Source organism: Armigeres subalbatus, chromosome 3 (assembly GCF_024139115.2).
Source record: "Armigeres subalbatus isolate Guangzhou_Male chromosome 3, GZ_Asu_2, whole genome shotgun sequence".
NCBI classification, from domain to species: Eukaryota; Metazoa; Arthropoda; class Insecta; order Diptera; family Culicidae; genus Armigeres; species Armigeres subalbatus.
The window spans coordinates 374076995-374092379 of NC_085141.1; the positions used below are offsets into that span (position 1 = coordinate 374076995).

A 15385-nucleotide genomic window follows, 5' to 3' on the forward strand; every position below is an offset into this window, starting at 1 on the left:
AGCAGATAGATAACAAAGATCGATATGCCTGCATATCATCAGTATCTTTGCTCAGAAGATCGAATGATGGGATAAATGGCAATGCCTGTTTCCGCGCCATGAATCAACTGCCTGGCCGCCTACATCATAACATGGTCTTCTTCCATAGTAGGGTTAACTTCGTCATTCGATGTAGGCGGTCAGGCAATTGATTCATGTGCGCGGAAACAGTCCTTCGATTATTGTCCTTAGCTCTGTTGGGCACATCTCTGGTGGTTTCGTTGGGCTACCAGTCATTGTCGTAGTGACTTTATGAGTCTGTCCAATGAGTCTGCTCTTGCATTCAAGTAGCCTTGTTAACCCTGATTTGCGGGAGCAGCTCATGTCATCCACGAAATATGGGTTGTAGTGTACGATACTATGTCTTGCATGAAAATTATATATTTTAGTACAGCAGAGCTTTTCCAAAAATGGTAAGATAGTAATATTTACATACAACGAAAAGATCGTAGGAACGGCAGTATTAGAACGGCGTGCAAAGGCAGAGTTACGACCTTGTTGTGGCTACTCGATTATGTAGGTGATGAACTTATTATATTAGAAAAAAAAAATCATTAAAATAAAGATTTTCAAAAGTACTCGATAATGTACTCAATATATGTAAAAGTGGGAAATATTCGTTGGACTGGATACATTTCTAGTGCGCCGCATAAAAAAAAACTCGTTTGCTCAAATTCAATTGGTTGAAAAATCATTGAAATCGTCTAGACAGATGATGCACAGAGTTATAACGAGTGTGACATTATTGCAAGTTGAAACTCTTCGCTAAACAGCTTGATTTATATTTACAACCCTCATCCCTCTACTAGAGGCAGGTAACCAAGACTGGACCGTTTAAAGCCATCTAGGTTTATGTGAGGGAACTGGAAAAACCATACAAAAGCTGTAAATAACCACATTTTATTTGCTTCATAACTTTTTTCTCCCAGAATGTACAACTTTGACCCCATAGACACTTTTTCTTTTTTTTTCGAGATATTTCAAGGTATGGGTCATCTGTATACACCAACACACCGCCCACAGTCCATACATTTTTGCCCATTCTCCTTTTATTTTTCATCGATTCATCGAGAAGTGAGATAATTTTTTTTTTCAAAATTGGTTGAAACAAAATGGAAGCAAAATGATTTTTCTTATTGGAATCAGAGTTCATCACTCTTCTCCTGGACTTCATCTCATAGCTCCCATATTCATCTCACGAAAACCAATGATTGGTTTATAATTTTTGTGGTTTTATTCAGCAGTGAGCACGACTGTTAGCAAAAAGAAGCGACGAAATTGGTACCGTATTTCTTTGTTTCGGACAGAGATGAATGTTCAGTGAGGTGGAAAACAGATTTGATTAATTTGACGGGAAAGTTGGAAAATTGTCAAAATACAACGGTTTCATGAGTTCTGAAGCAAGCCATCAAGCTCGAATAAAATCGATATATAGAGTGCGACGCTGCAATCAACTAAATGATTAACAGAACGAAAATAAAAAAAATACTTTGCATTTCCTTTGAGGCATTATAACTCACGAACGGGTTAACCGATTAACAAGATTTTCTCACTGCAATGGGCCGCACGGCCAAGTATACCGGCGAAAATGGTCCTCGACAACGATCCGACGAACACAAGAAGGCTAGATGCGCGGCGAGTAAGATGGATCGATCGCTTGGATCACTTGATGGAAGACGATTAGCGGACCCTCCGTAGACTGTGTTTACCGACGACGTGCAGCCATGGTCCGAACTGAATAGAGAAGACTTTTATGTACTGCAAATGCTACTCCGGCCGGTAGTTCGAGAAAATAAATAAAGATAGGAAATCTGTAAATAAGCGCTGGAATGGATTCCGGCCGTTCATGACCCTTTAGTTAATTCATGAAATCAAGTTTAAAAAAACATGAAAAATATAACTTCTTTGGATGATATAATCTTGTGGCCGAGTTTCAAACAGATGAATTTTGTGTTGCTTCGAATACCCTACCAATAGAAACAAACCTGTTAAAGATGTATTGCACAGATAATAGAGAAACCAAAGCAATATATATTGAGTAACAGTTTGTTATTGATTTTAATGTAAAACAATATGACCTTGCAAGCTTTTAGCACATTTTATAGATCTATGGCGTAAAGATGGGAAATTTAGGCTTAAAATGGTTGGGATTCTCTGACTGTTGAGTTGAGGAAAGTTCGATACGGTATGTGAATAGGGTAAAGTGCGCAATAGTGGACCCTCCAGCCATTTTTGCATTATTACAGCACAATGTAAACATTTTGCTATGAAATTCCATCGGGAGAACCTACCTTACAGTCCTATGATTTGATTACATGCATTGGAAATGCTATGAAAAGTAAAATTAGATTATTTTTTACAATTCTATAAAAAAATAAACACGAGAGTGTCCATTATAGGATAATAGGGAAGAAGAACGTCCCGAAACGGAACATAAAAATCAAATGAAGTGCCGACTATAGGGAAGCAATTTCCTATTATGGACCCCCAGGGGGTCTACTATAGGGCGAATTCAGTCAGACTTTAAAATGTTAGTTTCAACAAATAACGTCGAGTATTTGAGTGTTTTATGTATGTATCGGGAAAAAAGAGATGCAAAGCTTGATATCGGATATCACGCAAAATTAATATTTTGAAAATTTCCACTCCTTATGCCAGGAAGAGCAGAATTTCGCTACTAGGGGGTCCACTATTGGGCATTTTACCCTAATTAAAACTGCTACATGTAAGCTTATGCTTAAATTTCGGCGATTACTGGCGCTTGGTGCGAATTGGCAGCAAACCCCGACCAAATGATCATTTTTGAAAGGCGTATCTTGATGGACCTCCCTAAGTAATGCATATTGGGAAATTTCAAATTGCAAACAAGTGTTTAGAGAAAGAGTTTTTTTTACCACATTGTACAACGTGGGCCTCCATTAAGCCTTGCAGAAAAAAAGGTGTCGAATTGTCAATCCGGAGAGGGCGATTTGGATTCTCGGTCCGGTCAAGGATGTTTTCGGGCGGGAAACATTAACAAGTCCAGTCAAGTACGAGACACTGAAGACGACCTTACTGTTGAGGTCGAAATACGTATCTGTCAAGGTACAATTAAGTGGTGGAATTAAATGGGACTGTACGAACTCGTCTTATGACAAGTGAAGACATTCCACTAAAAAGCTCAAAATAATGTTCTTAACATTATCGACTTCCTGAGCAAAGTGTACTTGCCAACCACATAAGATACATTATACTAGGGTGCCAATGAAAATCGATTTTTCGAATATCAAAAGCGAGTATTGCTCAAAAGTTTCATCTCCTCGAAAAAAGTCCCTATGCAAATTTTCAGCTCAATCGAACTTCGTTGAGTGTTTGACAAAAGCGGTCAAAGTTTGACTGTTTCGAAACACGAAAATTTCCCAAGGGGGTGACAGGGAAAATTGAAATCGAGATTTTTTTATGCCAGATGTCTTAGAAATGCATGAAACGTTGAGATCTGGTGTTATCTCGAAAAAAATATCTCAAAACAAAGCCATGTTTGTTTTTCATCAACCAGAAAACAGGAGCTCAAAACTTTTGATAATCACGAGACGAGCCAGCCTTGGGCAGAAAGTCTCGATAATAAAAACATAAAAAAAACTTTTGATAATTATTCTATTTTAGATATTACACGCTAAAAATGAACTACTCAAAATTGAGTCGAATCCGACTCATTTTCATTAAAAACGGGACAACTCAAAATTTGAGTAAAAGATACTACTTCAATAAAATGATGATTGCCCTTAAACTAGGAGTCTGTTTGTCGTAAAATGCACTTAGATAGATAGATAAACTTGATTCGCATCTGTCGTATTAAAAATTGATGGAAGGCCAAGCTTAACTTTCGCGAAATCATTATTTTATTGAAGTAGTATATATTACTCAAATTTTGAGTTGTCCCGGTTTTAATGAAAATGAGTCGGATTCGACTCAATTTTGAGTAGTTCATTTTAGCGTGTACTGATTACTAATTTATTTCAGATATTCTGATCTTGAAGCTTTTTATGAAGTATTCACATTTACTTTTACAGAATATGCGATTTAAACCTCGATCCAAACTTGGTTCGCTGGATTTTCTAACTGCCTTGGTGATATATTGGGAAGTATAATTACAAATCTCAATGGACATACGCTTAAGGACATTAATAATAACGATAAGGCACTTTGTGGCAAAAAAAAATTATGGGTCCCATCATGTGATCGATGTGAACAGGGTTCCCCTGGTTCTAAAAACAGTGACTAAGGGATGAAATAATTCATGGAAGACTCGTAGTTTTGCGTAGAACGATAATGGTTTGATCGAGACGATTATAAACCAGGGGTGACATTGCGCATCTCGAATCGAATCACTCGATTCGTAAGTTTTTGGATTCGTTTCGAAAAAATTGCGGCATTATGTATTTCGTGTTGAATTGTATCTTTTATTTCTGCAACTCCGTTTCGGTTTCCCCCGGTCTCGTTGGACATTCCACTGTTCCTGTTCCGTCGTATTTATATCGGCAAGATTCCAACAGGTTATGGGCCCAGCAGAAGGGAGTTTATAGTGCGGAAGAAAAGTATTTTGTGCAGGCGAAAACGAAGCGTCCAGGTGAAAAAGACATTGTCTTGTTCGCTGGCGTTGCTTTGTTTTTTCGCGGTGCGTTGGTTGGTTTGCTCGTTGCGGTACCCGTTCGGAACGCGGAGTTGCCTGTGTAGTGCAGTCGTCGTGAGAACGGAAGAGTTGGCCGACTGATAGCTGAAGCCCAGTCAGGAAGAAATTTGTAGAAAGTAAACAGACGCGAAGTGTGATTGACTTTGTGTGCTGTTGGTTTTCGGTGCGAGGGGAGAACGGTACGAAACGCACCAGGAGGTAAAGTGACCCAAGATTGAAGAAAAGTGAGAAATGGCCGAGAAAGTTTCGTTTCCGCTGTTGAACAACAGCAATTATTCGACATGGAAAATCCGTATGCAGATGTTGTTGTGGTTTGTGGTGGTAGATCCAAAGCCGGATCCTGTCACAACATCATGGAGGAAGGCAAGTCAGAAGGCGCTGACAATATATAGAAGATAGCCAGATGAACTTGGTGAGGGAAGCAGACACGGCGCAGGAGGCTTGGAACAAGTTGAAGGCGTATCATGAGAAGACAAGTATGACATCACGCGTGTCGCTCCTGAAACGGATTTGTAACCTCAATCTAGGAGAAAAACGTGTCGAAGGACCCGAAATGGAGAAACATCTGTTCGAGCTTGAAGAACTCTTCGATCGTCTACAATGCGCGGGTCAGCAGCTAGAGCCGTCTTTAAAAATAGCAATGGTGCACCGGAGTATACCTGATTCATGTGACGGATTAGTGACAGCTTTAGAAAGCCGGAAAGATGAAGATCTGACGATGGAGATCGTGAAGCAGAAGTTACTCGACGAGTGGCAACGGAGAACGGAACGACAAGCGAGTTCAAGTTTTGAGAACGGTGAAAAAGCGTTGAGGACATATACGAAGCGACAGGAGGAGAAAATTTGTTTTTATTGTGGAAAGCCAGGACATTTCAAGTGGAATTGTCGTCTGTTCCTAAAGATGCAAAGCGTGGACAATGGAGGTGCCGTCGAAGCAAAGCAAGCAAAAGAAAATGACAACCCGGTTTGTTTTTTGGCCAAGCAACATCAGCAAAAAGGGCGTTGGTTAATTGACAGTGGCTGTTCGTGTCACATGACCAATGATAAGCAGTTCGTCCGAAAACTGAATGAGACCATGAAGACTGAAGTAGTGTTGGCTGATGGCTCTGTGGTGAAGTCTGTCGGTATCGGCGAAGGGTCTGTGAGGTGCATTGACGGCAATGGAAAACTGACTACGATCTGGATCAAAGAGGTGTTGTACATACCGAGTCTGTACATTGGAGTTTTATCGGTCCAAACACTGCTGAGGAAAGGATTGAAGGTTGAGTTTGGATCATCGAGGTGCAGCATCGTCGATCCGTACAAGAAGGTAGTGGCTATTGGTGAGGTACGAGAAAATTTGTACGAGTTGAAGTGTTCATCGAATTGGAACGAGGTGGTCAAGTATCCGGAAGATTCTTTGTTGCAAAGAACTAGGGCAAATCAAACAGAGAGAATAAGAGATAGCTGTCTCCATGTTTAGTATGCCGCCCGCTGGAGAGACAACCTTCAGCGCATGGCGAATGTGAGTAAACAGAGAGCATAAGAGTAATTTCATCTGCGTGTAGCATGTTGCCTGTTGGAAAGGCATCCTTTAGGGCATGAGTTGGCAGTTAATTTATAAACAAGCAAATTGTGCTCAATGACTTTAAAAAGCAATATTATTAATTGAGCAGTTGCAACCGATTAAAACATTATGCCGATACGACATGGGCTGCGAAATGGTGAGTTGACATCCGGGAAGGGGCGCCTAATATAGCTCTGGTCCTCACAAGTTCCAATACTCACGCTTCCACGGGTCTTCCGATGACAATTGAACTTGTTGAACTTCTATAAAAAGCTGCATGTGTCCCCAAGCAGGCCCTATCAAAGCGACCGTGTGCCGCTCAAAGCGCACTAGCTTAGTCCTGGTGTTGGGTGGGACTTTAAACAAATTTGACCCGACTGATCGAGCGTCTGTCCACCAAGGAGGTGCGGCTCCAACAGCGTCTGTTCTGGCATCCAGCGCAGCGGCTGAGTATGAAATGCTATTCCCCGGAAGCTATACCTAAGATGGCAGCCCCATCCCGATAGATAGGGAACCTTGGGCCAACAAACTACTGTTACCGAAACATCAATTTGTTCGAGAATCCGATAATGAAAGAATACGGACTGATTTTACGGCGACGACTCTTAGCGCGAAATAACGGACACGAATAGGAACATGGAACGTTTTAACCCTAGCCCAGCAGGGTAAATTGGCACAACTTGCCAATGAGGCACGCCGCATGAAGCTTGAAATCGTGGGACTGAGTGAAGTCCGTTGGCCAAACTTTGGAGAACACAGAACGCCGTCGGGACAAGTTCTGCTATACTCTGGTTTACGAGGTGAACACGCTCCCCGGCATCGCGGAGTTGGCTTCCTACTAAACGCTCAGGTCCACTCTGCGCTTATGAAGTGGGAACCTTTAAGTGAAAGGATAATTGTTGCCAGATTTAGAACACGGGTCCGAAACCTTACTATAATCGAATGTTATGCGCTAACCGATGCTGCCGATCTGCAAGACAAAGAGAACTTCTACAGTCAACTCAATGCCGTCGTAGATAGAATTCCGAAGGGTGATATCAAGATCTGTTTGGGCGACTTCAATGCGAAGATCGGATCCGACAACTCGAACTATGAGCGCATTATGGGACGCCATGGTCTCGGAGAAATGATCGAAAACGGAGAGCTGTTCGTAGAATTTTGTGGTAATAACGACATGGTGATCGGGGGATCGCTCTTCCCTCATCGACCGGTTCACAAGGTCTCGTGGGTCTTCCGTGACGGCTTTACAGAAAATCAAATCGACCACATCTGCATCAGCCGAAAATGGAAACGGAGCCTTCTTGATGTACGGAATAAACATAGTGCCGATATCGCGTCTGATCATCACCTCCTCATCGGCGAAATACGCCTACGCATTGCGCGGATTCATCGGCAGGAGGAAAGAGTTGGACGACGGTTCAACACACGCCGACTGGAAGATGCCTTGGTGAAACGGTCCTTCGTTGAAGAACTGGAGACGCGTGCTGCAGATATTCCGGAAGGTGGCAGCGTAGAAGACCAATGTACCGCCATCAAGAATTCCTTCATCACCACCAGCGAGAACAATCTGGGCGAACTACGCACCCAGAGAATGGATCACAAATGAGACCTGGAGAAGGATAGAGGAGCGAAGAGAAGCCAAACCCGTGATAGAGCAATCGAAAACCAGAGGAGCCAAAGTCGTAGCCCGTTAACGATACGCGGCTCTTGAGAAGGAAGTAAAACGCTCATGTCGACGGGACAAGCGAGCGTGGGCAGACTCTCTGGCCGACGAAGGAGAGAGAGCCGCCGCAACTGGGGTTATTCGCCTCCTCTACGATATCTCACGACGCTTAAGCGGGGTGAAGATGAATGCAACGATGCCTGTGAAAGACGCGAATGATCAGTTATTGACCGACCCAGCTGACCAGCTGAAACGCTGGTTCGAGCACTTCGAACAACTTTTTCAAGTGCCAACCAGGCCATCCCCCCTTTGGCATGATGTGCCTAGGATCCGACGTATAACACGCGTCATCGTCAATACCGAAGCTCCATCACTGCTAGAGATTCAAACAGACATCCAAAGCATGAAATCGAATAAAGCCCCAGGGGTCGACCGCATATCAGCCGAGATGCTCAAAGCTGACCCCATGACATCCGCTCAACTACTGCATCGTTTATTTCGTAATATCTGGGACACCGCAACTTTCCCGGTCGACTGGATGCAAGGTATCTTAGTGAAGGTGCCCAAAAAGGGTGACCTGACTGTATGCGATAACTGGCGAGGCATTATGTTGCTGTGTACCGTTCTCAAAGTTCTGTGCAAAATCATCCTAGCCCGGATTCAGGAGAAGATTGATGCGACTCTCCAGCGGCAGCAAGCCGGAATCCGTGCCGGAAGATCCTGTGTGGACCATATTGTCACGCTCCGCATTATTCTGGAGCAGGTCAACGAATTCCAAGAGTCCCTTCACTTGGTATTCATTGACTACGAAAAGCTTTCGACCATCTCTACCACGACAATATGTGGGGCGCTCTGAGACGCAAGGGGATTCCTAAGAAAATCATCGGTCTCATCGAGGCACAGTACGAGGCCTTCTCGTGTAGAGTGCTGCACAATTACAGTCAATACAGATTTTTTACGCATGCCAATACAAATTTACGAAAAAAATCATCTGACAGCATCATCAGAATTCAGTCAATCCTGTCATATTCAGGAAGGTGAAGAAAACGGCCCTTAGTGAGTCCGAATACAAAAACGAACAGTGGGTAATGTCTGTGACATAACCGCTAAGTGGACGTAGGACTTGACTTGACCATGCCTTTAAGATACATAATATGTCCAAATTTCTCACATCAACTATTTTGGATAAATAATCGGCGTTGCATACCATTCATTGGCAAAATCTGCTCATCAAACCGACACAGAAATCCAATCTACCTCGAACAAAAAACATCAAAAAAAAAATCAGGAAGTATCGGTCCGGTCACGAAATATTAGCCTCGACAGTGGCAACCTTCCCACTGAAGGACTGCCTGAAATAAACCACAAGTTGGCTCAGCAGGGGATGTAGAATGTATCTCAGCCCTTCCACTGAAGAGCCTTCTAATCCGTGCGATAGCGACTGAAGGAGAGCATTATTTTTTAACTCTTAGAGCATTGAAAAAGGCTGTTTGCTTCGGCTAAGTGCAAAAAGTAAGAAAACGATCTTTTCAAATAACAGCAAATTTTTAGTGATGGTATAAAAAAGACTGAATGCTCTGCGAGCGAATGCACTTTTCTTTTATACTACTTAATTTTGAATCTTCTCTGCTTCCCAATTGGTGGGCCAATCAGCTAGTGCCTTGTATCCCGCTTCTTTGTCAGCCAAAGCGTCATCATCATCAACGCGTTCGAGAAGGGCTTCTTCTTTTTTACGCTTGTTGCTCGCTGCTGGCGTCTATTTCTTAACGGGACTTTTCGCTTGATACAGGCCAATAAGCCGGGCAAGCGAGCTTAGAATTGCATAGTTCAGGTGGGAAGTAGGGTGTTCTTTTCTGAGACAACATTGTTAGTAGTAGAAGGAAGGAAACACCCGGACATGGGATTTGGGGTGATAAGATTTAGAATTCATAACATGGGACGATCATTCAGTCATGTTCGCTTTGTGTGCGGTCAGTATCAAACAATGTTTTTCTGAAAAATATATAAAGCTCTTTTAGTGGAATTTATTCAACCGTCTAAGACGAATTAAGTACTCTCCATTTAATTCCACCAGTTAATTTTCGTTATCTTTGCAGATACGTATTTCGACCACAACTGTGTGGTCGTCTTCAGTGTCTCGTACTTGACTCGACTTGTTTTTTGTTTTGTTTTTCGAATGTTTTTCTGCATATTTTTTTATCAATGCCAATATTGCATTGATCAATGCATTGATATTTAACGTGTATTTGCTTAGAATTTAGTTTTGGGTCGCGCGGATTTGGCGCAGAATGGATTTGATTTTAGTCGGCGCGGATTTGGCGCGAAAAATATTTTAGGATCTCCGTAACAACCCTGCAATTTCTATCCCGAAGGGAATTGAAAGCTTTGATATTGATCTCTATCATTGGCTCTCTGAAGAACCGTTTGTTTTTTGGACAAACATGCTGCATCATGTGGCTTTTCTTCAGCCTGTCTCGGCTCATCACCGATGCCGGCCGGTCTCGGCTCGACTCTGCTGCTGCTGCCGGTATCTGCTCAGCATTGCTGCTTTGTCGGGTCTGTAGGGTGGACTGCTGCTGTACTGGCTAGGTTTCGGCTGATGATGGTGGCTTCGATGACTTCATTCCCTGCTAAAAGTTGTGAGTGCTGTTCAATCGATGATGCGGTTGCTTCGCTTGTCCCGGTCAGAATGAAAAGAAAAAATCGCGTTGCGCTATTTTATGGCTACTCGGCAGACCCAGCGGCTGCTCATTCGCTGGTGTCTGCACCAATCAGAACGTGGTAATGGAATGATGCAAGAATTATGCGGTACCCATATTTATAGGTTCCCTTGATCTCAATGTTTTTCATTGAAAACAGTTTCATGCCTTTTGAAACAAGTTGTTCGGGTCTTATCAAGCATGGACATGAAAGGCATACTTGAAATCTGTCGATTGAGGGGCTTACCGCAGAAATTCGTCCACTGAGACGAACGCTATTAACGTTTAAAATCTTTCAACACAGCGTAACGCGGTCGATTTGAATATTTTGAAATGACACCCGATATAGTAAAGAGAGACGTAAGTCCTACGTCAAAAAGAACTTCGGCCCTTTACTTCAAAGGCGAGCATGCTAATTATTTATGATTCGAATAGCGTCACATTGAAAAGTCTGAAATAAAACATTCAAAAGTTAAAATGTATTCAAATACGGAATTTAAAAATAGTGAATCTTGATACTAGGGTCTTAGTTCCTATTGTTGGCGAAAAAATAACAATTTTTCAGTTGTCGTTGGCGACGAAAAACATCACCGTGTGTACAATGTACATTCCATTATGCACCACTTTTTCTAGCAACGGTTCAGGTGATAAATAATAAATGAGAGATCGCATTTCTCATTTCTCACTTTCCACAATAAAAAGTAGGAAGTGAAAAAATGGGAACGTTAAGAAAAAAAATGATAATTGAACATCTGAGGAGTCGGGCATGTAACCTGAATTCCCGACAATAACCCGGTGAAAATAAAAAAAAAATGGTCCTTGGTAATGATCTGACGGGTCCAGTCCATCTAATATCAAAATGGAGCGACAACTTATTACTTGATCTGGAACTTAAATAGTAAGACGACTTTATAAAATTTATAAATTAACCAGGGACAGTAACGAGCGTATGTTACTCTACCACTTACCATATCTCAGAGCTAGGCTGCACACCTTAAAGGTAAATCCATGCTGGAAACATCAGTATTAGTAGATTATAACCACAGTTAGGAGATTATTATACAAAAATGCTTAGTTCTAATGTATGGGTTTTGCTATTTTCATTTCAGCTTCGCCCGCTTTTCGGAATCTCCCTCCATACGTACTTCAAATGCGAACGAATCATCCCGTTTGTGATTGGTTCATTTTAAGAAAATGACCGAAGACGCCACCCTAGTTAGTAAGAAAAAACCCGCATGTAATGGAACCGGTGCCAATCGCAGCTATGGTGCAACAGACGAAATAGTCACAGAAACGACACAAAACACAACCACCGGGGGCGAATTGGCGAACGGTGGGCCCCCGATACCGCCTGACCAATCCGCTCAGATGGAACGACGTTCCACCCTTAGGATAGTGGAGAAGATTGGCTTCGGCCTGGGGCACGTGTACAATGATCTCTGCGCGGGCGTTTGGTTCAGCTACACGCTGCTGTTTATGCAAGGTGCCCTTGGAATGCCAGCACCCGAGGCAGGTTCCTTGGTCATGCTGGGACAAGTTGGCGATGCCATTGCTACGCCGATCGTAGGATTTCTCACCGATAAGTATGGCACCAAGCGACAGTGGCACATTGCCGGCACGTTCATCGTGTTTCTGACCTTTCCAATGATATTTTCGCTGTGTCCGTGGTGCGACGTGGCTCCGCACTGGTGGGAGATCGTGTACTTCATCATTGTGATATTGCTGTTCCAGTTCGGGTGGCCAATCGTGCAAATTACCCACCTGGCCATGATTCCGGAATTATCCCGTTCGCAGAAGGACCGCGCGGATCTCACTGCGGTGCGCTACTCGGTGTCTATCATTTCCAACGTGGTGGTGTACATCGTCACATGGGCGGTGCTCCGAAGTCGTACGAGTGCTGACACACAGATAGGGCCCGGCGACGCCTATCGATTTCGTGTACGTTCACTTTTTAGGGCTCTTCTCCTCCTTTTGTTGCTATCTCGACATGCAAGAATGCACTAACTCGGTTCGTTTTGTTTGAAACAGGATATCTCATTAATACTAACCCTGGTGGGGGTTTCCATGTCCGTGCTGTTCAACTTTTCGCTCACATTTAGCGGTTACGAGCATCGGAGGCACACCGCGTTGCAGCATAATGTCATTAAGGAGGGCAAGAAGAATGTTGCGCGGGACCCGGAAAAGCAGTCCCTTCTGGATCAGACAACCGAGGCGAGGGCTGAAGGTGTGGCCGGGTCATCGTCGACGACCAACGGAGTTGTTCACGGTGCCGAGGAGAATGTAGTGCTTCGACGACCAAAGAAAAACTTCTTCAAGTCTCCCCTGCTGTATCAGAACGCGCTGCTGTGAGTATTATCACGCACCATTTCAATCACAGACAAGTAACAATTTAATAATAATAAAAATAAGAAAATTATTTTGAGCTTTTTAGTGGAATGTTTTCACCTGTCATAAGACGAGTTTAAACAATCCCATTGAATTCCACCACTTAATTGTATCCTGACAGATACGTATTTCGACCTCAACAGTAAGGCCGTCTTCAGTGTCTCGTACTTGACTCGACTTCCGAGTCGAGTCAAGTACGAGACACTGAAGACGGCCTTACTGTTGAGGTCGAAATACGTATCTGTCAGGATACAATTAAGTGGTGGAATTCAATGGGATTGTTTAAACTCGTCTTATGACAGGTGAATAATAAAAAGCAATCTGGTAGTTTAATGGTAGTCTCCTTTTGACCACTTTCGCTAGGATTTCTTTTGAATTCAAAATTTTATCGACATAGCTGGTTGAATCAATTATCATATCATGGGTATTAATTACTAATCACAATCGTTATTCGCTACTTAAAAGATTTTAATCAATAAATTGTAAAAACATTGTAAACCTATTTTAAAGCGTTTTTAGTTTAATTAGTTTTTCGCCTATTTTTGTCGGATTACGTGCTGTATAATGTTTCAATGTACAGTCGTGATTCGTGCCAACAAATGAATCAATTGTTAAATCATGCCAAGTAGCTTAGTAGTCTGTAATTTGATTATCCTAACACTTTATTTGCAGCTATGTCTTCTCACGCCTCTTCATGACAACCTCCCTAGTCTACATGCCGCTCTGGTTGGACGAGCGATCCTTCCAACCTGACCCTATCCAGAATGCCAGTGTAGAGCACCTGGCCACCGTTCCGCTGGTGTCGTTCCTGGCATCGTTTATCGCTTCTATGGTGCTGAAATACGCCAACAAATACGTTGGTAATAGCCTGATCTACCTGGTTGGATCGACCGTCAGCGTTGGCGTGTGCACGTGGATCGCCTTAAGTTCTAGTGCGTCCACATTCACCACGTTCGAACTGCTCGTCATTGCGTCGCTATTTGGTGCGGGCAGTTCCATCACCATGATCAGCAGTCTGTGCATCACGGCGGACATGATCGGCAAACATGCCGATCAGGGTGGCTTCATCTACTCCGCCGTCACGTTCACGGATAAGCTCATAACCGGCATAGTGGTGGTCGTCATTGAGTCCATGTGAGTATAACCTCTATCAGCGGAAGAATTCTGTGTCACGGTTTTAATTTCATTAATTCACCTCTTTGTAGGAAATGCACCGACCGAAGCGACTGCCCAGATTACTACCGAAGTGTGCTGGCCTATGCATGCGGAACGGCAGCCGGACTTGGCTGCATAACGCTGGCAACACTGGCTTGCACTGCTCCCAGGAATAGACGGCAGCAAAGGCGATAGTTTTTGTTTCCGAAACCGTATTATTTAGATAAACGATATTTTAATAAAATTGTATGATATTAAATGTTAAATAATAATAAAAAAAAACATTCCAATATTTTAAATAAAATGTTGAATATTATTGTTACTATAAAAGAAAACGAAAGATGTTCAACCGACAGGCTATTCAAATACAATGCACAACATGATTTTTTATAAATATTTTGTTTACACCCAATATTTTTTTTTACACGGTTGGTATTCTTTAATTTACCGGTAAACCTGATTTTTCACAGCTTTTTAAATACCACCTGAATTTTCTTTGATTTTTTGTGAATTTTTTCATGGGGTTAACTCATAGTTTCTTCAACGCTGAAGGTCGTAATCAACTAAAACCCACCCGTGTAAAAAAAAGAACCGGGTGTACCGTGCTGTGCCCTTATTCCAATCAGCTCCTAATTCCGTTCACACAAAACAAAATAACAAATAGGGTTAGGCGGGGCAAGATGGGTCACGGGGTAAGATGGGTCAGGGCCGTTTTTGAGCATCGTGTACATTTTAATGTGGAGATTATGCCTTTGTAGGAGGAATAATTTGGTTCTACTTTATTATCACTCGATTTGATGATAAAATTTTATTTTGGTAGAGTATGGCAAGGTAAAATATTTTTCAGCATTGTTTCTTATGCGAAACACACTATCTATAAAACGTGTAATCTCGTCGAGCAATGTGAAATTGAAACATTTTTAGTAACATAGTGAACGTATTATAAGTAATGTAGGTGATGGTATACTAACTGCGTTGAAATAAATAAACTTGATCGAAAATTAGACATTCTAACGTGAACTTACAAATGGGGCAAGATGGGTCAGCACATACTGAAGGGCATAGTTCGTATTCAAAACATATTTTCCACTGCTGGTTTAATCATTTTAAGGGTACTTTTGACATAATGATGTTAATTTGTTGATTGAAAATGTCTATTTTTTGTTTTTAAGAAAGCTATACTTAGACGGCTTGTTTTCATAAGAATTTGCAGACATTTTTAAATGTAG

At 42.3% G+C, this 15385-nt stretch overlaps 1 protein-coding gene across 2 annotated transcripts in view; it reads left to right on the forward strand.

Moving 5' to 3' along the window:
• Positions 1-14460, forward strand: part of LOC134223650 (major facilitator superfamily domain-containing protein 12-like) — a 20912-nt gene extending 6452 nt beyond the window's left edge. For both annotated transcript variants that reach the window (XM_062702841.1, XM_062702840.1), the window contains exons 2-5: positions 11726-12554; positions 12645-12961; positions 13674-14135; positions 14207-14460. In XM_062702841.1, coding sequence (XP_062558825.1) covers positions 11811-12554; positions 12645-12961; positions 13674-14135; positions 14207-14351 — 1668 coding nt within the window. In that variant the 5' untranslated portion in view covers positions 11726-11810 and the 3' untranslated portion in view covers positions 14352-14460. The remainder of the gene's footprint in view (positions 1-11725; positions 12555-12644; positions 12962-13673; positions 14136-14206) is intronic.
• The last annotated feature ends 925 nt before the right edge of the window (positions 14461-15385 follow it).